This window comes from Euprymna scolopes, chromosome 24, assembly GCF_053919585.1.
Source record: "Euprymna scolopes isolate OS-2025 chromosome 24, ASM5391958v1, whole genome shotgun sequence".
Taxonomy (NCBI): Eukaryota; Metazoa; Mollusca; class Cephalopoda; order Sepiida; family Sepiolidae; genus Euprymna; species Euprymna scolopes.
The window spans coordinates 91,766,740-91,788,415 of record NC_136505.1 but is presented as its reverse complement, the minus strand read 5'-3'; the positions used below and the strand labels follow the sequence as shown (position 1 = coordinate 91,788,415).

General features: G+C 34.5%; 1 protein-coding gene across 1 annotated transcript in view; it reads left to right on the top strand.

Moving 5' to 3' along the window:
* The window catches only part of LOC145246847 (proton myo-inositol cotransporter-like), an 83,828-nt gene that overhangs the window by 53,500 nt on the left and 8,652 nt on the right, over positions 1-21,676 (top strand). The window contains exons 4-7 of the mRNA XM_080108693.1: positions 3,785-3,902; positions 11,563-11,726; positions 13,811-13,925; positions 15,622-15,881. Of these exons, the coding sequence (XP_079964819.1) occupies positions 3,785-3,902; positions 11,563-11,726; positions 13,811-13,925; positions 15,622-15,881 (657 nt within the window). The remainder of the gene's footprint in view (positions 1-3,784; positions 3,903-11,562; positions 11,727-13,810; positions 13,926-15,621; positions 15,882-21,676) is intronic.

The window sequence follows — 21,676 nt, the reverse complement described above, 5'->3', positions numbered from 1 at the left end:
GAAAAGCATTTCATCCAAGGCATGAAAATTGTTAAACAAAATGTTTTTACTATAGGATTTAAAAATAAAGGTACAAGATTCAATTTGAAATTTATCTTCAAAGTGCACTTTTATACATTTTACAAAGTAAGGTATAAAAATTTAATACCTTTATTTTTAAAGCTTATAGTAAAAACATTTTGTTTAACAATTTTCATGCCTTGGATGAAATGCTTTTCTAACTTGTAAAATATTTGGCTAATAAAACACTGGAGAGTTCCAAAGGGAGGTAAATAGCATGTAATTATTGCCAATTTTTCAATTATTGTGCATTTTGTCTTGTTTATAGCATAACTGAATTACTTCCCTTGTGTCACATCTTCCCAAAGAAATGTTTTTTTTTTACGATAAAGATTGAAAACTTATGTATTTTTAAATAATGAGGTAATATTTAAGTACATGTGGCATACGAATTAAGTGGATATCATTCCTTTTAGTTCAAACTAGATGTACTCTGCGTTGCCTGGTATTAAATGTAACATTAAATTCCTTTAAAAAAATGAAGTAAAAAAAATTGGAAAGAAACTGAGACATGTGCATACGAGTATTGTTTTTTCTAAACAGCTCACTTCTCTCTCTCTCTCTCTCTCTCTCTCTCTCTCTCTCTCTCTATATATATATATATATATATATATATATATATATATATATATATAATGTGTTATGGAAAGGCAAGGTGCGAACAAACTCAAAATCCGGGCTGACAAAAATGGAACCCAGGAATTGGATGACCTGGTCCTATGACACAAGTCATTTTATGGGTCAGGCCGTTGTATGGAGCAAGATTCAAATGAACTTAAATCCTGACCAACAAAAATGAAACCCGGGAATGGGATGACCTGGAGATGACGTAATTCGGTTGCAGGTAAGACCAAAAGCAAACACCGGGCTGGTCAAAATATGGGTCAATTGGTTTATGGGTTACCAGGTCGAAAGTCCATAAAAGTAAGATGGTAAACAAAAAAAAAAAGGCAGAGACGCGGAGACGAAGAAAGAGACAGACGACGAGGAACTGCCCGTCACGTAAACAACCAACACCTCTCCCACCACCTCCTCCACCGCCATATTGTGTATATATGAATGTTTATTAAATAAACCAAGTTTTATAACAAAGTGTCTCGTTATTCATTGATAAATGAACAGCGGTCATTTCAATCTAGACGATTTACAACAACATTTGTACAACGTAATTGTCAAACGCACTATCTCTCAGTCTATCTATCAAGATATTCAAAAATCTCTTATAGTTGAATTCCAGGCTTGGTGCTCATGTAGTAGAATGTACCCTGTCTCTAGATGAAACACTAAGACTCTTCCTAAGATGAACAACAACAACAATACAGAATATATGTCATCTTCATACCACCAGTATATAACATACGCAAATTAGTTAAACTTTATTTAGTCTTTCGCATATGAATGACTGAGTATATTAAGTTTGTTTTAATTATTTTTGAATGGGAAAAGTAGGTTTTTAATATCAATGTCAGAGCGAGAAAAAAAAAAAAAGCTCAACTTTATAGATATATACCTGTATGCATCCTGCGTACCCATGCCGACAGATTTTTCCATGCTCTCTGGTATTCTAAAATATTCTGTTGTATTATGGATTTAAATAACTGTTCACAGTTTTGATGCTAATACAGGAGTGATAAAAAAAATAATTAAGAAATTTCCATGTTTATTCATTTAGATTGATTATTATTTTGGGGACTAATTCTATTTATTTTCTAGCAGATGTATCCGGCGTTGTCCGGTATTAAACGTAATGTTAACTTCCCTTAAAAAAAAAAAAAAAAAATGAAGTAAAAAAAAAAAAATGAAAAAAAAATGAAAAGAAACTGAGACATGTGCATGCGAGTATTATGTTTCTTCTAAACAGTTCATTTCTTGTAAGTAAAAAAAAAAAAATACTCTAGCTAAGATCGAAACCAAAACCTAAAGACAGTGACTCAAGTATGATAACCATTAGACCAGCTTGTCACGATCTTTAAAAACCTTGTGAAACAGTTGGCAAACAGATAAAAATCCGATGACCTCCAAGGACCAATTTTTCAATTTTTTACCCCTTAGCAACCCTTTGTCCCGGACGAAAACCAATTAAAAGGTTTTCCATATATCTAAATACCCTATATACCAAGTTTCAAGTCTGTAGATCAAAATATTTTTGAGTATATAGATTAAGAAATGTCCTCACACACACATACACACATTCTGATTTTTATAGATATACTAGCAGGCTGCCCGGAGTTATCCAGCTATAGCATATGCATAAATATTATATTTTAATTCATACTAAAACTAAGACATGTGCATGCAAGTATTATGTTTTTTTTTTTAAACAGTTCAAAACTGAAAGACAGTGAGTAAAGTATGATAACCATTAGACCAGCTTGCCACGTTCTTTAAAAAGTTTTTTCAGACCTACTTATTCTTAACATAAAAAAGTTGTAATATGAATGATTCACGCATGCGCAGTTGTGAAACAGTTAACAGATAAAAATCCAATGACCCCCAAGTACCAATTTTTAATTTTGACTCCTTAGCACCCTTTTTTCTAGATGAAACAGATTTGAAAGTTTTCCACATGTCTGAATACCCTATATACCAAATTTCAAGTCTGTAGATCAAAAATTTGTTGAGTATATAGGCTGAGAGTTGTCCTTACATACACATTCTGACTTTTATATATATACTAGCAGTTCCACCCGGCTTTGCTCAGGCCCTATGTACTGTTCATAACTTTATGTGCATATGTATATATATTAAAAAGTGTGAATATGTACGGTAATGCCTTTCTATATAATAGGCTTCCTTAACTACTATAGAGAAAAGTTTGTAGAAACCGCGGACGTCAATTTTTTAAAACTTTGACCCCAATTTTGACCCCTTAGCATTTATTGTTTTGGACTCAAATAGAAATATAAAGTTAGATCCCTGTCAAAGTAATCTATATCTAAAATTTCAAGTGTTTAGACCCAAAATTGGCGGAGGAGTTTGGTAGAGTTCTCAAAGATCAAATCGTTGAACTTTGATCCCTTAACAGCAAAATTTCTGGCTGAAAACCAATTAAAAAGATTTTCCTGAATCACAATACTCCTTATGCCAAATTTCGAGTCTGTAGACCGAAAATGACAGAGTTATGTGGTAGGAAAATGTACACAGACACACAAATAGACACTTTCATTTTTTATAGATATAGATTGACACAAAAAGTCCGTAGATACCATTGTTTTTTTTGTTTTTTTTTTAATGTAGTTGCACCAAAAAAATGTTCACTTTTCTAAGATCGAAACTGTTTTTTTTTTTTTCTAGTAATCGTTTTTTTTTTTAAATAGCATAATTGTTGTTGCATTATTTGCTGTAGTAAGAAAAGTATCCGTCCACATGGTTCAAAAACAGAATCTCATCACAAACTCTTATATCTGATAATAAATGTTGCTATCGATTTAATAACAAACCAACAATGATGAAAGTACGTATAACTGTACAACACATTTATTTATTAACTTACAGTATAGATGGTAATGTAGGAGCTGCTAGATGCATTATGATTAAAGTCGGTAATGTGAGACACTTTTGTTTATCTCCCAAACTATAATGACCGACATATTTCACCCAAGGACAGATAACTCTCTCTTCTTTGATGCAAGGGAAATAACTCTGTATTATTTTTATTTTAGGCTGCACTTGATATTATATTTCCATTGGTAGAATTTCAATGCTTTATTTCTTTTTTATTCAGAGAGTTCCTCTTTTCGGATATTTGTAAGCATCTTGCAAACGCCTTCCGTCCGACGAGCCCTTTTGCTTGGTTGTTCCTTACATATTATCAATCAGATGTCTGGCATAAATATTATCATGTGAGTTATCTCTCTTTTCATGAAAAACCTTTTGAGTCTTTCATTTATTTTCTTTTATACTAGCCTGGGTGCCCGAGTGTGTCGAGGTGTGGGTAAGGGGGTTGGTTGAGCAAAAAAAAAAAAATAAAAATAAATAAATTAAAATAGTAGTGAGAACCTGCGCGAGTGCAAAAAAAATAATTATTGTATGAAATAGAAAAATGGACAAATAGATTGATGGTTTGCTTGTCTCGCTACATTGTGCGACTCTGGCCGCCCGCTCGCGACGAAGACCTGAACACGTGTGAGCAAATGTTTATCATGCGTTTACATGGTTTCTTAGACTTTCATTCTGGGGTCACCTCCTACTCTTAAATGTCTCTTGTTTTTGTATTCAAACACAACCTCAATCGCTTAAGAAAGAAAAAAGATGCTAAAGAGTTCCTGTCATTGCTGTTTGATGAAAGATCAAGTTCATCTGCATGCAAATTATAAGTCCTCACATTTTGAAGTGACACCAAAAATAGGATATAAAATATATATTCGGAAATTACGTGGTTGTATCGACTTCCGTCTGGGGTCACCTCTAACACTTAAGTGACACTCAAACGCTTGCTACTCAAAAATGGCGTTCGGTATGTATCAGAACCCCTGACCTCGGCATTCAACAATTACGTCAAATATGAATAAACGTTTTTCCAATTTATAAACCTGAATACAAGAGCAGAGTTGGACAAAGTATTATTTTTAGGCAGGAAAAACCTCGTCCCTCTAAAAGAGGCATTCTAGATTAGAACAAAAACTACCTTAGTCTAGACAGATTTGTTGAGGGACAGGATGGCCTGTTTGTGTAACTGGGATCCCATCCTCCATGTTTTTTAATGGATTGAGAAGCAAAAGTTTGCATAATGATGACAAAAACATACCGATATATATTAGTGAAAGAATGTAGATTTATTTACATAAATATACATGTGAGGAAAGAATAAGGGTTCATTGAGAATACGAGTTCATTAGTTGAGAAAGGAGTAACGTTACTTGCAGTTAGTCAGGAGAGTTGGTTGGATGGCCATGCCAACCAGGAGCGGTTCTTCATTAGATGTTGACTGGTTGTTGACTGGTCTGTTGGAAGATTTTGCAAGACATACAAGCGTACATACACACACACACTCACACACATTTTATATTAGACTAGTGGGGGTATCTGGCGTTGTCTGGGTTTTTAGAGGCGTGTGTGTGTGGGGGGGTAAAATGATTACAAAGCGAAGTAATAACCCTGTTTAAATATTATAAAAAAACAATCTTAAAACTTCTAAAAAAAAAAAACAACCAAAAAAATGAACGGTCCGGCGGTGCCCGGGTGTTTGAAAAAACAAAAAAGTTTGAGTGGGGGGGGGGGGGTCGAACTCGAATCCTTGAGGCAAAAACGAAAAATAAAACAAAAAAAAAACGTGATGAATTAACTAAAAAGTGAATTAGGTCAAATATCAATCCCGCAGTCAAGTTTGTTTTGGTTTAGTTTCCAAGATGTTGGGTTGAAAACCAGCTCCTGATAAAAAATAGGGCTGTCCATATGAAAGCAATTGTCTGATATAAGGTTTCCACTGCATTGATCAAAAGCTGATTGCTTTCTGAACGTTTCGGCACAAAAGCCGGAACACGCACCATTTGAATTTAGTTTCACTTTATTTATACTAAAAAGCAGGACAAACAGGTGACAGCGAAATAGCGCGATTTTTATAAAAGTCGATGTAAATAAATCTAGACGCGACACGCGTTCCCAAATCCTAGATATTATTATCTAGGGTGTATATAAACACTTCCAAGCGAAAAAAGCCTTTGTGAGACATACACAAATGCCTAAGGCGACGTTCACGAAATTTCTTCGGTTTTTCAACTATTTAAAGTAAATCAGATCACGATGTCATCTGACACATGCGTAGAATCAGTCATTGTCACAAGAGGACCGTTTTTATTGACCTCCCCCCCCCCTGTCGAAAATTGTCGATTTTGGGGTGAAAAAGTTAACGTTGTTGGCCAAGGTTTTGATATTTTTCGAGCAAAGGATGGAGCTTCGATGTGAAACAGTGAATTTTCGTCGCGTCTGTCGAAAGTTTTTAGCAGACATCCAAACATACACACATACATACATTTTTGCTTTTATATATATAGATAGACTAGCAGATGTACCTGGTGTTGCCTGATATTAAACGTACCGTTAAATTTCTTTAGAAAAAAAATTAGATAAAAGAAATTAAAAGAAACCGAGACATGTGCATGCAAGTATTGTTTTTCACTTCTTGTAAGTAAAAAAAAATACTAACATCGAAATCAAAACCTATAGACAGTGAGTCAAGTATGGTAACCATTAGGCCAGCTTGACACGCTTTAAAAAGTGTTTTCAAACCTACTTATTCTTTCCATAAAGAAGCTGTCATGTGAACGACTCGCATATCTGCAGTCATGAAACAGTTGACAAACAGATAAAAATCCGATTCTCCCCCCCCCACCCCCACCCCAAGTACCAATTTTTCAATTTTGACCCCTTTTTCGGATGAAAACTGATCAAAAAGTTTTCCACGTGTCTGAATATCCTATATACCAAATTTCAAGTCTGTGGATCAAAAATTTGTTGAGTATATAGGTTGAGTTATCCTGACACACGCACACACAAACATTCCTACTTTTATAGATTGGATATATTTTTATTTATGATATTTGAAATATTATTTTAATTTCAATAATTTTACTTTTATGCTTTTATAAACATATATTTATTATATAAATTCAAATAAAAGAACTTATTTTTTATAATTTCATAAACATATTTCTTATAAAACTTTTCTTTTTAATTTTGTTATTGAAAGTGCAAATAAAGACTAATTGTGTTATTTTTATCTTTTTATTATTTTGCTAATTTTTCTTGTATTATTATTCAATAACGTCTTTTTATTTCAATAAATCGCTTTACAATAGAAATACTGAATGATTTGCTTTGTCTTCCGGTAGTGCTCTGCAGAAAATTAGAAAGTATGTTAGCTGACAAAAACAAATGTATCCATATCGACGTCCCTTAGAGCAAAGATACCATAAAGTGTCAGAAAGAGATAAAAATGGAAGAAAATATTGGGAAGTGATTCAACAAATTCATTAGCAAATTCTGGGAGTTCATTTCCACTTATTAGTCACTCTGAGACAGAGACGAGACTTTTAGCATTTCCAATCCCGATTGAATAAATTTAGGAGTTAGTTCAGGGACAGTTTTCAGTTTACGATGATTGACAAGTTTTCGGCCTGGAACAGATTGGGAGAGCTTCAGCATATGAGGAAATGAACTAATAAACCGACAACAAAACTGCCTCACAGACAACTATCAATAGACAACATTGTCACACACACACACACACACACACTGAGCACAACTGGTTTAAATGCAATGCATGTACAATCGTTTTCTTTTATCAATTTGTGTCTTGTTTTATTTTTTTTGTACTTGTAAGACAGTGCTAGGTGCCCCACCCTCACCTAGGCAACCGGTAATGAGAAACAGTCAGAAGAAGAAAAGATAAGAGGAAAAAAAAAAACACAGCCAACATCACATTGAGATCAGTGTTTGTTGAGAGGGATGCACATATTCTGTCCAAAGCAATGCAGAGAAAGAATATATCAGCTTTATGGGTGTTCCTTGAGTAGTTTTTTACTTTCAGATACACACATATCAAAGACACACCAAAGGGAAAACTGGCCTTTTTATCATAGATGTTGGTTCTTAAAAGTGTACTCCCTGTTTCCCAATAAAGTAACTAATCTGGCGATCAGGCCCATAAAGCGCCTCCAAATCTATACAAGCTCCGGACTGCGAACAAGACCATGTCTAACCTTTATTTACCATCTAAAATCAAAAAACCTAATTGGTCCCTTGACAAAGGAGGGATTGGGCGTAGTAATTCACTCCCGTTTGTCTATTCATTTGGTCGCACTTTTCTCAATAACCACGCCTGGATTTAAAAAAAATTTTGGACAAACATTAGTCATGGTGAAAGTAAATTTTTGCTATAATGAATTTTCCAGGATAACTCTGGTTGCTCCCCCCCCTCTCTCCCTACAAGGTAGTATAGGGGTAAAATTGCCCCCAAATAGTTTGTTCGTTTGTTTGCACTTTTCTCAACAACCACACCTTGGATTGGTGGGGGGGGGGTATTTTAAATTTTGCACAAACATTAGTTATGGTGAAAGTAATTTTTTCACTCATGGAGGGGGACCTTGCATGCTGGGCTTGTTTCAACATGTATTCAATAAATTCTAAAAAGTTTTTTTTTTTTTTTTACTCTTCTTTAACTCCAGACAATGTATATTGCCACTTGAATATAAAGAGCTACTTTATATTCAAGTAGACAGTGTGGCACCAACATCTACTTTGGCCTATACACACTAAACAATGCTTCAACCTACATTGGGCGAGGTGGGGAGAACCTGCTGCCGTAACTGTTCTACATCCACTGACCAAATAACTCTCATCACTTCGATCAGTGTGCCCATACCATCAAAGTCTCCTGTTCTGCATTCATCCCTTCATAATGTCAAAATTTAACCTTCCTCTTGGGTCATCAGATCTGTCTGCTTTTAGTTAAATACTAGCAAGGAGACCCGACGTTGCTTTGGGATTGAATGGTGATTGAACGTTTCACACTCCCATATTTTTATTGCCATCAAAACTGATGAAATCACCTATTTTTCAATCAAATAGATTGATTGCCTGCTCTAGTTGGGGACCCATCGTGGTGCACCGAGAGGAAGCTTAACATGCCTCCCCACAGTGATTTAGTCCACAGTACATTATGGTTTACATTGCACTGTAGAGAACTGTTGATTTTATAAAATTATTTTTATATATAACTGGCAGGGGTACTCTGCGTTGCTTGGATGTTTAGAGGTGTGTGTGTTGAGGGGTGGGTAAATCAAAAAAAGGTTAAAAAAAGAATCGCAAATCTGATATGCCCTGAACTGGCATCTAAGCTTCAGCCTCTGTCCCATCGACGAAACGTTGCATCCCTCTGCCTGTTCTACAAGTATTTTGATGGTGAATGCTCTGACGAACTGCAGACACTTGTGCCCCCACGACGTAGACACCCTCGACAAACCCGACAGGCAGCTAAATCCCACCCCCACACAGTAGAGATCCCTAAATGTAAAAGATCTTTCTACGCCAGTAGTTTCTTCCCCAGAACCGCTAGACTCTGGAATTCCATTCCAAGTTTCTGCTTCCCCAACTGTACTGACATGCAAAAGTTCAAGTGCAATGTGAACCGACATCTTGCTGCCCAAATCCCAACATAGTGCCCCAGTAGTTGCTGCCCCTGTTAGTAGCCCCCTACACCAAAGTGGCAATGCGCCTTGTTTGGGGTGAAAATGTAATAAAAAAAAAAAATAAAAAAAGAATTGAAGTAATAACCCTGTTTAAATATTATACAAAAAACAAACGAACGTGATGCAAATGAACGATGTTAAAATTTTTAAAATCGGAAAAACAAAAACTAAAAAAGAAAACACGAACGTGATGAAAAAAAAAAAACGTGATGCAAAACGAACAATGTTAAAACTTCTTTAAAAACAATCTGAAAAATGAAAAGAAAAAAACAGCAAACACAAAAAATGGCATAAATAATATTAAAACTGTAGGTGTGTGTGTGTTGGGGGAGGGTTAGATCGAAACTAAAAGTAATTACCCTGTTCAAATATTTAAAAGAAAAATGAACAAAAACAAAAAACAGCAAAAAAAGTTTTGGGAAGGAAGTAGGCTCGAACCCAAAGCCTTGAGGTTAATAGTCCGATTACACTACAAAGGCAGAGACTTAAGAGAGTCGAAAATAAACGTTTGAAACCCCAGGTGGTTTTCTTGGTCAAATATCATGCCATAGCAACAGCAGCAGTAGCAGAGAAAACAAATTCACAATGCGAATTTAAGATAAAAGTGGCTGAAATAAAAGATTTTTACGGCGTCATTTCATAAGTGTTAGATATTATCATCTTGGTAGCATATAAAAAGTTATAAGAATGAGCGAGCAAGCCGAGAAGCAGTCGGAAAAAAGCCTTTGGTGGACATACAAAAAAATGCAGACACACACACACACAAGCACACACATTTTCGTTTTTATATATATAGACTACCAGGGGTATCCGGCATTGTCCGGGTGAGAAACACTGAGGGGGGGGGGTAAGAAAAAGTTTGGGTAGGTAGGTAGGATCGAACCCAAAACCCTGAGCTGAAGTTGGAAAACAAAATGTGAAAAAAAACATGACACGTTAACCGATTGGCCAGCAAGACATTTAAATTTATTTAAGTAGGAAGAGAATTGACAGGTGCCCGCACCTAATGACTTAATGAGGTCAAGTAGAAATCGTGGAGTTAACATTTTCTTTGAGTGTTACGACGACGTAAGCAATAGCTAGTCAGCAGTTAACATTTTCTGCGGGACAGTTTTTAATGAGGTCAATAACCCGATTTGTTTGTTTTTACCCAAGTTTGGGGAAAACCAACTCCCCATTTATTAGGGGAGTGTCCAGACGAAAGCAATTGTCTGATATTATGCTGAAAAGCTGACACTGACCAAACGTTTACATCGCTTTCCGGAGATGACTGGGAACTGCCGATTCGAATCCAGTTTCGCTTTTTTTATACTGAAAAGCGAAAGATACACGTGGCGATCTAAAAATCTGGAAAAAATAGAGCGTGAAAGTCGGGCAAATTGAATACACACGCGACCCCCCGTTCGTAACTCTTAGATATTATCATTTAGACGTGATGTAAAAAGTTTAAAGAAGGAGTGAGCCGACCAAGAATCATGGCAAAAAAAGCCTTTTACAGGCATACACCAAAAGCGAACATACATACATACACACACACAAACACACACACACACACACATTTTTGCTTTTCTATTTATAGATGGATAGAATCAAAGTTTAAAATACAAAAGTCAAATACCATACTTTAATAGTGCTCTAAATAGAAACATTCATTTTTTTTTTTTTTTTACACAGGCATCACCACATCAAGGCCAAGAGGCCACTCAAGGATAAGGGTTAAAGAGTGTACAGTAGAAATTGGACAATATAGTAATCATTAGTAATGAAAATTCGGTAAATTTGCTAACTTATATGGAACTTATTTACGTTAGACTTGAACACAACCATATTGTAGTCAGCTGGAAAGCAGGAAAACGGAAGACAATTCCACAGACGTGCAGTTCTAAGATAGAAGCTTTGTTCATGGAATCTATGTTTAGGTTTAGGCACAGATAAAGAGTCATATCAAAGAACCTTCTATGGATTTTTATATGCCTGACCTTTTCTGCTTGTGTGATAATAAATTTTATCAAATGCATTTGTGATTTTAGGCTATATAAGGTGTTAACTTTGGTCAAAATCGCATGTTTTTTTGTTTTTTTTGTTTTTTTTAGTGGATTTTTTTTTGATTATTGAGACTTATCAAAGACATTCTGATGCAGAATCTATCTAAGAACACTGGCAGATACATGAAGTACATTTGTGTGAACTTTTATAAAAATCAACCGAGCCATTTCAGAGTCCATAGGGAACAAATTCTCTCACACACACTGACAGTTTCATTTTATATAATAGTGGATTGATATATTTGCAACATTTTTTTTTCAATTGACAGCTTCTACAGTGGTATGGTTGTGAAGATGGCTGGTGTCTATGATAATAAGCTCACTGTCTGGTTGTCAACCATTCCTACCTTGATAAACTTCCTCGGAACCTTTATTGGGTTTTACCTTGTCGAGCGCATTGGTCGTCGTTTACTACTGTTGACATCTACTGCAGGTAAGATAAAAATTATGTACTCCTTCTCGTGCTCATGACCATAGCCTCGTCACAGTACCCTCACCATACCTCTTTACCTACTTCTAGTCATATCCTCGACTTTTTCCGTTCTTGGGTTCTGGGTGGTCACTTGGTCTATTTCTATTTGCCTAGGTTATTCTGACCTGTACTAATGTTAACCCCTCGCCAAAATTCACACTAGTCAACTTAATTGCTACTTACTGGTATAGAGTCACAAATATATAACATTCGTTGGTTATGCTATTTGTAAACATGTAAGTTGGCAGGTGTTTATCAGACCCCCCCCCACTCCACCCCGATGCCCCTACAGAGAACAGCAAGGTTCCACACCTGCATGCAAAGTCTGAAAGGTTTTGCCCTTACACACAAGGAATAACATAGAAGCAATATTTACACTCCATTGATTTTTGGTTGTAGTTATCATACACTCAGCTCTTGTGCCTTTCATCGAACCAAATGTCAGCTCATTACAGAAACCTTGTGCCAGACAAAACTCTGCATATTAATAACTAGCTATCCCTACCTGGTGTTGTTAAAAAAAATTAATGATAACTAATTGCCTACCACACAAGGAAGAATGACACGTGTGTCGCAGTGCCCTATTTTTTAATTTTTTAATTTTTTTTTTTTTTTCAGAAGTTAATTTCATAAAGAAAGTAATTTATACAAATGTTGATTTTATTTTTCTTTATTTTATTTTTGTTAATTTTATTTTTGTTTATTTTTGTTCATTTTATTTTTGTTTATTTTATTTTTGTTTATTTTATTTTCTTTTACTCTTTTTCATCTCAAAAAAATTGTCGCTTTGAAATTAGGGGACTATTCTTTGGGATCATGTCTAACAGAATTGTGAAAAATTAAGTAGCGAGATGTTTGTTCAAATTACATTTAAACTTCAGCAGATTAGTACATTCAGAGAAGCCGGAAACAGGAAGGGACTTCTAAAGTCCAAGGAAAAAACTAAAAGAAATATAAGGCTTTCTGACATCTAGAGACTTTGACAATGAAGGTGTGAGATTTTGCTACTTGTTGGGTTAATCAGGAGTATGTATGTCGATGGGGCACAATTGTAATAAGTTTATCAGAGCATATTTCATTAAAGTACTTGTAAAATAGGCACAAGGATACGACACTGTTGGAGCTTGACGGATAATGCGGAACCTATTAGATTTAAGACAGGGGCGGGGGCATGTCTAAGAAGGAGAGACTGGTGGTAGATGCACCAGCCTAGATGTGACAATACTTTATGTATTAGCAAATTATGACTTTGTAAATATGTAGGATGATTTTTTTGTGTTTTTTATTTTTCCTTTTCTTTTTTTTGATTTTTTACTTTTTTTTTTTTTAATTAAAAATTTTTTTGTCCATTTTCCTTGTTTTTCAATTTTTTACTTGTTTTTTTTTTTTTTTAAATTTTCGTCCATTTTCCGAGTGTGTTTTATAATTTTTAATTTTCGTTCATTTTCCTTGTTTTTCAATTTTTTAATTTTTTAAAAAAATTTTTCGTCCATTTTCCTTGTTTTTAAATTTTTTAGTTATTTTTTTTTAATTTTCGTCCATTTTCTGTGTATTTTCTATGTTTTTTTAATTTTTGTTCATTTTTTTGTTTTTCAATTTTTTACCTATTTTTTAAATTTTCGTCCATTTTCCGTGTTTTTCAATTTTTTATTTTATTTTTTTAATTTTCGTCCATTTTCTGTGTTTTTTATTTTTTAAAAATTTTCATCCATTTTCCTTGTTTTTCAATGTTTTTACTTTTTTAAAACATTTATTGTCCATTTTCCCTGTTTTTCAATTTTTAAAAAATTTTTCGTCCATTTTCCTTGTTTTTCAATTTTTTTATTTATTTTTAATTTTCGTTCATTTTCTGTGTGTTTTTTATTTTTTTATAAATTTTCGTCCATTTTCATTATTTTTAAATTTTTTACTATTTTAAAAAAAGTTTTTGTCCATTTTCCTTGTTTTTTCAATTTTTTACTTGTTTTTTTTTTTTTAATTTCCATCCATTTTCCTTGTAATATGTTTATGTTGTATGCCTCATAATTTTCACCCTTTTTCTTCAGGTGTGATTATTTCCCTGATAATTGTGAGTCTTACCTTTTGGCAAATTGAAGTACATTCAGCCTCTGTGTCTTTCATCGAACCAAATGTCAGCTCTACTTCGTGCGGAAAATACAGGTTTGTATTTCTCATATTCTAAGCTCTGCTTGGCACTTAAGTACTCATTATAGAAACCTTGTGCCAGACTTACCCTTCATATTAATACTTGTACCTACCTAGTGTTGCCTAATAGCACTTAAAAAAAGTTAAATCATAACTAATTGCCTACCACACTGAGATGTATGAAAGAGTGCCAAACCCTATTGTCATCTCCTGGGTGACTCACGAAAGGCATTAAGTACAATTTTTTAATCTTTATTATGACTCAACCGAGGATATACGATATTTGGCATTTTGTTTCAGCATTAAATAAACCCAAAAGGGTTGCTATGCCACAAACAACAAAAAAAAACACTAGATATGTTTTGGCATTAAATAATCCAAAAAGTGTTGATATGCCATAAAACAAAACAAGCAAGCCAAACACTATGAATAAACATTTGAAGATATAAAGGCCTTCAGCCATAAAAGCTTTCTTTCCAAAATTACTGCTCCGTATAAGTTTGTAGTACGTGAATGGCAGAAAGTATGGATGAAATGTCGATACCCACAGTTGATTTGACGTAGATATTTTATTTAATATAAGACAACAAATAGAATGATACAAATTACAGCTATCAGTCTTAGTCGCTATTACTCGAGTTTTCACAAATATCACTGACAAAAAATATCTTCATCTTCATTTACACGGGTTTCAAGTTATACCCTTAATGGTGATTGTCAGCATCTGTCGTTCCATTCTTATATGAGAAAACGCCATAACAGTTAAGAGGGGAGATAACTCGTCTGAAAGAAAAGGAGTTTGCTCCCCTTGGTCATATTCTATTGCCAATTTAATTATGTTATATTTTTATATATGAGATATCTAAACTGTCATGGAATCTCCCTAAAGTTATGCAGTTGTTACGAATGGCATAACTATTAATGCCAAATGCCTTGCAGAAGACGAATATGTGCATAGCACAGGAGATTGTGAAAGAAATGAAATACTCACACTTGACGTGGACATTTACGAGGAGGCAATATATAGAATGATACAAATTACATCTTTCAGTTTGTGTCCGCTATTACGCAGGTTTGTGTGTCACAACTTTTACGAGCAAAAGTAATATCTCAGTCTTTATTTACTCTGGTTCAAAGTCTTTTTGTTCATACCTGCCAGCATCTCTCTCATTCTGTTCCCACATCTCCATGAAAGAACTCACAAAAAAAAAGGTAAAAAGGAAGTTCATACAAAATTTCAGCCAGATTGGCCCAGTAGTTTCTGAAACACAGACAAAAAGAAATGTAATATGCATATCATTTCTAGTTTTGCTATCTAAAATTTTGTATTGAAAGCCAGGTTTAATTTTGAGAGTTTCCGATGGGTAGCTTATCTGTATAAGTCCTGGAGATGAAGAAACGTGTTTTCGGTGAGTAGCTGATCCTTATAAGTCTTGGATTTTAAAAGTTTGCAGACAAAGAGCAACGATTTTTCTCATGTGGACATGAAAAATTATGCGTAGGAATTCTGAAAGATCCAATATTTTTATAGAGAGATTCCAGTTTCTGATTGGTTACTAGCGGAAGGTGGCTCCAGTTAATTGGTCAGTTCCTGTTGCCAGTGTTTATAAGTAGAACCTTCAAATTTTCTTTAATTATAGCCTTTTCATTATATCCAAAATATAAAAATACAAATTCACACTTACAAAATAAAAATCACTTTCTTTGGCAGGACGTGTGCACAGTGTGTATCTGATCCAACATGTGGATTCTGCTACCAAGACCATCCCAACTTTGGTGTTTATAATGGATCCTGTTTGCCTGCGTTTGAAAAGACTGGTGCGTTTTCCAAACTCGGACGATGTAACAGCACAGTTTTAGGAAACGATGGCTTTCCGTTTCAACTCAAGTGGGAATCAAACTTTTGTCCGTCGAATCTTATTTATTTCATCATGGCTGGTCAAATTCTCTACCTCCTGTTTTTTGCTTCAGGTAACATCGACGATGAACCAACATCGGCAATCTTTTTATTTCTTTCATTTATATTAAGAATTAAAAAAAAAAACAACAAAAACAACTCATAAACGTTTTATACCTGGTACTATTCTATACCTTTATAAAAAACACCTTTCGTTCTTCTATTTAGTATTGTTGCCACATGTGTGCCGAGCATGCACGGAAGCGCACAAGTGTATGAGTTGGGCCTACTTGCAGTGAAAAGCGAACCCGGGATATTTTGATTGCAAATCAAGTCTACTAATGAGCTACATCCATCTTACCCCAAAGCAACGATTTAGTTTCGCCCAACGGCTATAAAAACCAAGCGTATAAGTCATTTGGGGATGGTTGAAATACATTACTCTGATAACATGTTGTGGCATATCGATTCAGCGAGATAATTTGGTGTTGCTTGGGAATGTGGCATATCGATTCAACAATATTGTTCAGTGGCGTGTTGATTCGACAGGATTGTTTGATGGCGTGATGTGTTGCTCAGGAATTTGTGTGTCGATTCAACGATATTGTTAGGTGGCATGGCATGTCAATTTGGCAGTATTGTTCGGGATTACGTGGACGAATTTATTCAGGACAGTACCGTCACTTGTGATATACTTGCTTTTGCGTTCTCTCTTCCCTCTTGAAGCAATCACTAGTCTTTTAGAATGTCAGTAACCAGTTTTTAGGGTTTTACTTTAGGGTGTTTTGTAATAAGAGAAGTATTTTTGGCATAAGCTGGATTCAGAGAAATATTTTCAGTGAAAAACGTTTGCAGGTTTTATAATCACATGTGAGAAAACGAGCGACATTATCATATGGTAAACAAAACAAAATAATGAGTTCAGAAAAGAAATATTATCCCTATATATATATATATATATATATATAAAATGAACTCATTTTTTTCCCTATGATTTTGACCTTAATAGGATTAAAAATAAAGACATTTCATTCGAATGTAATATACACAAACTGCAGCACAATATTCCTCGATAATCGTAGATTCCTATATTTTTTCTGCTGAGAGTTAACTGCCACAATCGGTTGAAATCAATGGAAGTAGTAAAATCTTTTCTCTCTAATTAATTACTCCTTCCCCCGCTACCACTTAAAAAATAACTGAATTCAACATGAATACTATTTCCAAAATAACTGGATTTGGCATTAAATAACCCGAAGAGGGTTGATATCCTGTAAAACGAAATAACCAAACCAAACTAAATAAACATTTTACGGGCATGGCTAGATTGATCGTGCAGGCAAAATCCCATAATGAGTGTTTACAAGTAGATGCATGGGTGCCACAAATTGTTATATAAACTATCCTGAACTTTAGATAGTATAAAAATGTGAGGTGCACTTCTATATATTCATAAGTGAAAGAAAAACAACACCTCTCTTAACACAACAACAAAAGGGTTGAATTCAATGGAAGAATGTGGGACAGTGTAAGTGTGGAAAATAAGAGTTGAAAGTTTCTTTTGGTGCTGTCGAAGGTTGGCCAGGAGTTATCTACAGGTGAAGATCGTCAGTACTGTAGTGGACAGGGTCAGAAGCGAGAGAAGGGATACCTTTCCTTGTTGCTTCCAGAGTTCTCTGTGTTGACTAACTGGGATTCTCAAAGATGCTAAAAAGTTCCTTAGGAGACAGATGAAATCAATACACCCTGAAAGCTGATTGGTTAGTGCATGGCCAGAAAATAAGTCCATATTTACGACTGCTGCAATTGCTTTACAAGTATTTCCGATACTCTTTGATAAGTTTACTGCACTTGTACCCCCTCAACTCAACATAACGACTTCCAACCAACCAGACTATCAGCAAAATCTCTCCCCTTCACTGTAGTGGTCCCCAGATGTTGAAAAACTTTTTACTCAAATAACTGTTTGGTTCGGACCACTTATCTTTGGAATGCTCTACTTGTTTCCCCGACTGCACCAACGTACCATGCAAAAATTTAAATGTAATGTGAACAAACATTTTGCTGCACAACTCCCCACTTAGGAAGCCCCCTTATGTAATAGAGCATGTATAGGCATGTGTGAAAATTGCAGCAGGAGCAAATGATAGCTGACTGGTGAAAATATTAGCAGCAGCAGCCATTAAAGCATGTATGCAAATTAGCAAGTGTGTGCAAGCTTGCTTCACAAGAAAACGAGAGAAAAAATACTCCACGTGGTTGAGAAAGAAGAAAGTTGTCTGCCAGGCAAGATCGACGTGTGAAAGTCTAGGGTGAGAATGGCTGGCTAGCGCCACGTGAAGTGGCAGGGAGACAGACTTTTAAAAAGCATATGTGTGCGAAAAAACTTTGGAAATACAATGAAATGCCTTGTTTTGGAAGAACCAGGAATAAAACCACGTCATTTGCACTAAGAAAAGGTGCGGAGTCGGCTTTTGATTTTTCCTATTTTTGTTCTTTTGTGACATTTGAGTTGTAGCTACACAGTTGAAAGTAACAGCCACTCCACGTTACACTTATAAATCTGATCCCTAATCACAACCCCCGCTTACGTTTTTGTGACAATGTGCCAGGTTTGACACCATCCACCATAACCTTGAGCCCCTGGAGGCGGGGGGGGGGGGCATAGGCCATCTACAACTTTGTAGATGCTTTTGTAGTGACTGAGTTCTTTTTACGAGGTGAAGGTGCTGGCCCCACGCCCAACCTTCCCAGAAGGTACATACAGCGCCTAGCCTTCCCAAATGGTCACCCATCTGGTACTGGCCGGGCTCAACAACGTGATTGTGCCGTACATGCCGTGTTTAAGGGTTGATAAAATTAACTTTAACACATTTATTTAACAAATTTACACGTTGGAAAATAATTTAGAAGCCACTAGATGTGAAATGACCATGTTATTTTTTCCGAGAGGCACTTTTTACCTTTCACACTTAGTGTTAGAAATTTTTTTTTAGTTAGTTATTTTTAACACCTTTTTTTTGTTTGTTTGTTTATAGAAAAGAACAGTCTTTTGTAGCAGAACAACCTTCCATTTTTTGGACAAAGGCGATTAAAAACCAACAAGTTATTGCATTCAAAAACAAATTTCAATTATAATAAACAATAAAAGGTAATGCTTATGTCAGTTTGAAGATTGGAAGTTTCCAAAACGGTTGTTCTGGAGAACGTTCTTTTTTGTTGAAGAAAATTAGATAGCAGAGGTGAGAAGTGTTTTTCATTCATTTCAGTAAATTATTTTTAAGCTCTTCTCGTCCTTTTGGTAAATTTTTTTTTTTTTTTAGTTTCTCTGGTTGAAGTTTTTTTTTTTTTTTTTTTAGTTTCTCTGGTTGAAGTTTTTTTTTTTTTTTTTTTTAGTTTCTCTGGTTGAAGTTTTTTTTTTTTTTAGTTTCTCTGGTTGAAGTTTTTTTTTTTTTTTTTTAGTTTCTCTGGTTGAAGTTTTTTTTTTTTTTTTTTTAGTTTCTCTGGTTGAAGTTTTTTTTTTTTTTTTTTTAGTTTCTCTGGTTGAAGTTTTTTTTTTTTTTTTTTTTTAGTTTCTCTGGTTGAAGTTTTTTTTTTTTTTTTTTTAGTTTCTCTGGTTGAAGTTTTTTTTTTTTTTTTTTTTTAGTTTCTCTGGTTGAAGTTTTTTTTTTTTTTTTTTAGTTTCTCTGGTTGAAGTTTTTTTTTTTTTTTTTTTTTAGTTTCTCTGGTTGAAGTTTTTTTTTTTTTTTTTAGTTTCTCTGGTTGAAGTTTTTTTTTTTTTTTTTTAGTTTCTCTGGTTGAAGTTTTTTTTTTTTTTTTTTAGTTTCTCTGGTTGAAGGTTTTTTTTTTTAGTTTCTCTGGTTGAAGGTCCTTTTTTTTTAGTTTCTCTGGTTGAAGGTCCTTTTTTTTTTAGTTTCTCTGGTTGAAGGTCCTTTTTTTTTTAGTTTCTCTGGTTGAAGGTTCTTTTTTTTTAGTTTCTCTGGTTGAAGTTTTTTTTTTTTAATTTCTCTGGTTGAAGTTTTTTTGTTTAGTTTCTCTGGTTGAAGTTTTTTTTTAGTTTCTCTGGTTGAAGTTTTTTTTTTAGTTTCTCTGGTTGAAGTTTTTTTTTTAGTTTCTCTGGTTGAAGTTTTTTTTTTAGTTTCTCTGGTTGAAAGTCCTTTTTTTTAGTTTCTCTGGTTGAAGGTCCTTTTTTTTTAGTTTCTCTGGTTGAAGGTCCTTTTTTTTTAATTTCTCTGGTTGAAGGTCCTTTTTTTTTTAATTTCTCTGGTTGAATTTTTTTTTTTTTTTTTAGTTTCTCTGGTTGAAGTTTTTTTTTTTTAGTTTCTCTGGTTGAAGTTTTTTTTTTTAGTTTCTCTGGTTGAAGTTTTTTTTTTTAGTTTCTCTGGTTGAAGTTTTTTTTTTTTTAGTTTCTCTGGTTGAAGTTTTTTTTTTTTTAGTTTCTCTGGTTGAAGTTTTTTTTTTTTTAGTTTCTCTGGTTGAAGTTTTTTTTTTTTTTAGTTTCTCTGGTTGAAGGTCCTTTTTTTTTTTTAGTTTCTCTGGTTGAAGTTTTTTTTTTTTAGTTTCTCTGGTTGAAGGTTTTTTTTTTAATATTTTACTAGCAGTCCAGCCCGGCTTTGCTCGGGCCCTATGTATCGTTCATAACTTTACGTGCATATGTATATATTAAAAAGTGTGAATATGTATCGTAATGTCTTCCTTAACTACTATAGAGAAAAGTTGGTAGAGACCGCAGAGACAAAATTTTTTAAAACTTTGACCCCTTAACATTTATTGTTTTGGGCTCAAATTAAATTAAAATGTTTGACCCATATCCAAGTAACCTACATCTAAAATTTCAAATGTTTAGACCTAAAATTGGCAGAGGAGCTTGGTAGAGTCTGCAAAGGTCAACTCTGTTAACTTTGACCTCTTGGCAGCTAAATGTTCACCCAAAAACTGATTAAAAAGCTTGCTGCATGTCTAAATACCCTTTATGTAAATTTTCAAATGTTTAGACCCAAAATTGGCTGAGTAATTTGGTACAAACCACAGAGGTCAATTTTTTAAAAAAAACTTTGACCCCAATTATGACCCCTTAACATTTATTGTTTTGGATTCAAATCAAATTATAAAGTTAGATCCATGTCCAAGTAACCTATATCTAAAATTTCAAGTGTTTAGACCCAAAATTGGCGGAGGAGTTTGGTAGAGTTCTTAAAGGTTAAATCATTGAACTTTGACCCCTTAACAGCCAAATTTCTGTCCGAAAACTGATTAAAAAGATTTTCCTAAATCTCAATACCCCTTATGTCAAATCTTGAGTCTGTAGACTGAAAATTGACAGTTATTTGGTAGGGTTGGTTGGTAGGTTGGTTGTTTTACGGCATATCAACCCTTTTCGGGTTATTTAATGCCGAATCCAAAGATTTTGAAGAAAAATTTTTTTAATAGAATATATTTGTTGTTTTCAAGTCGGTTTCTATTTAACCCATAGTTTGGACCCTAACAAGTACTACCACTCCGGGTCAGAGTGGACCTGGGAGCAATGGTAATTAAAGGGTGGCTCCACACTCCCCCAAGCCCACAAGCTGGGGTCTCACCACTGGATATAGTTTAAGGTCATATCCAGGACCCCCATTGAGGGACTTTTACCCTCTGCAGGGGGCAGTCGGCGTATTCTAATGCCCCACCGACAGGGCCGATTTGGTAGGGAAATACACACACACACACAGGCACTTCCAATTTTATAGATATATACCCTCTCCTCAAGTAATAGTGAGTAATTTGCATAAAGTCACTTATGCAAATTGCATAAAGTCTTAAGAATATTTCCAATACAAGGGCAGATAACTCTTCCTGTACTCTACTCTAATAGTATTTTTAGGTTGAT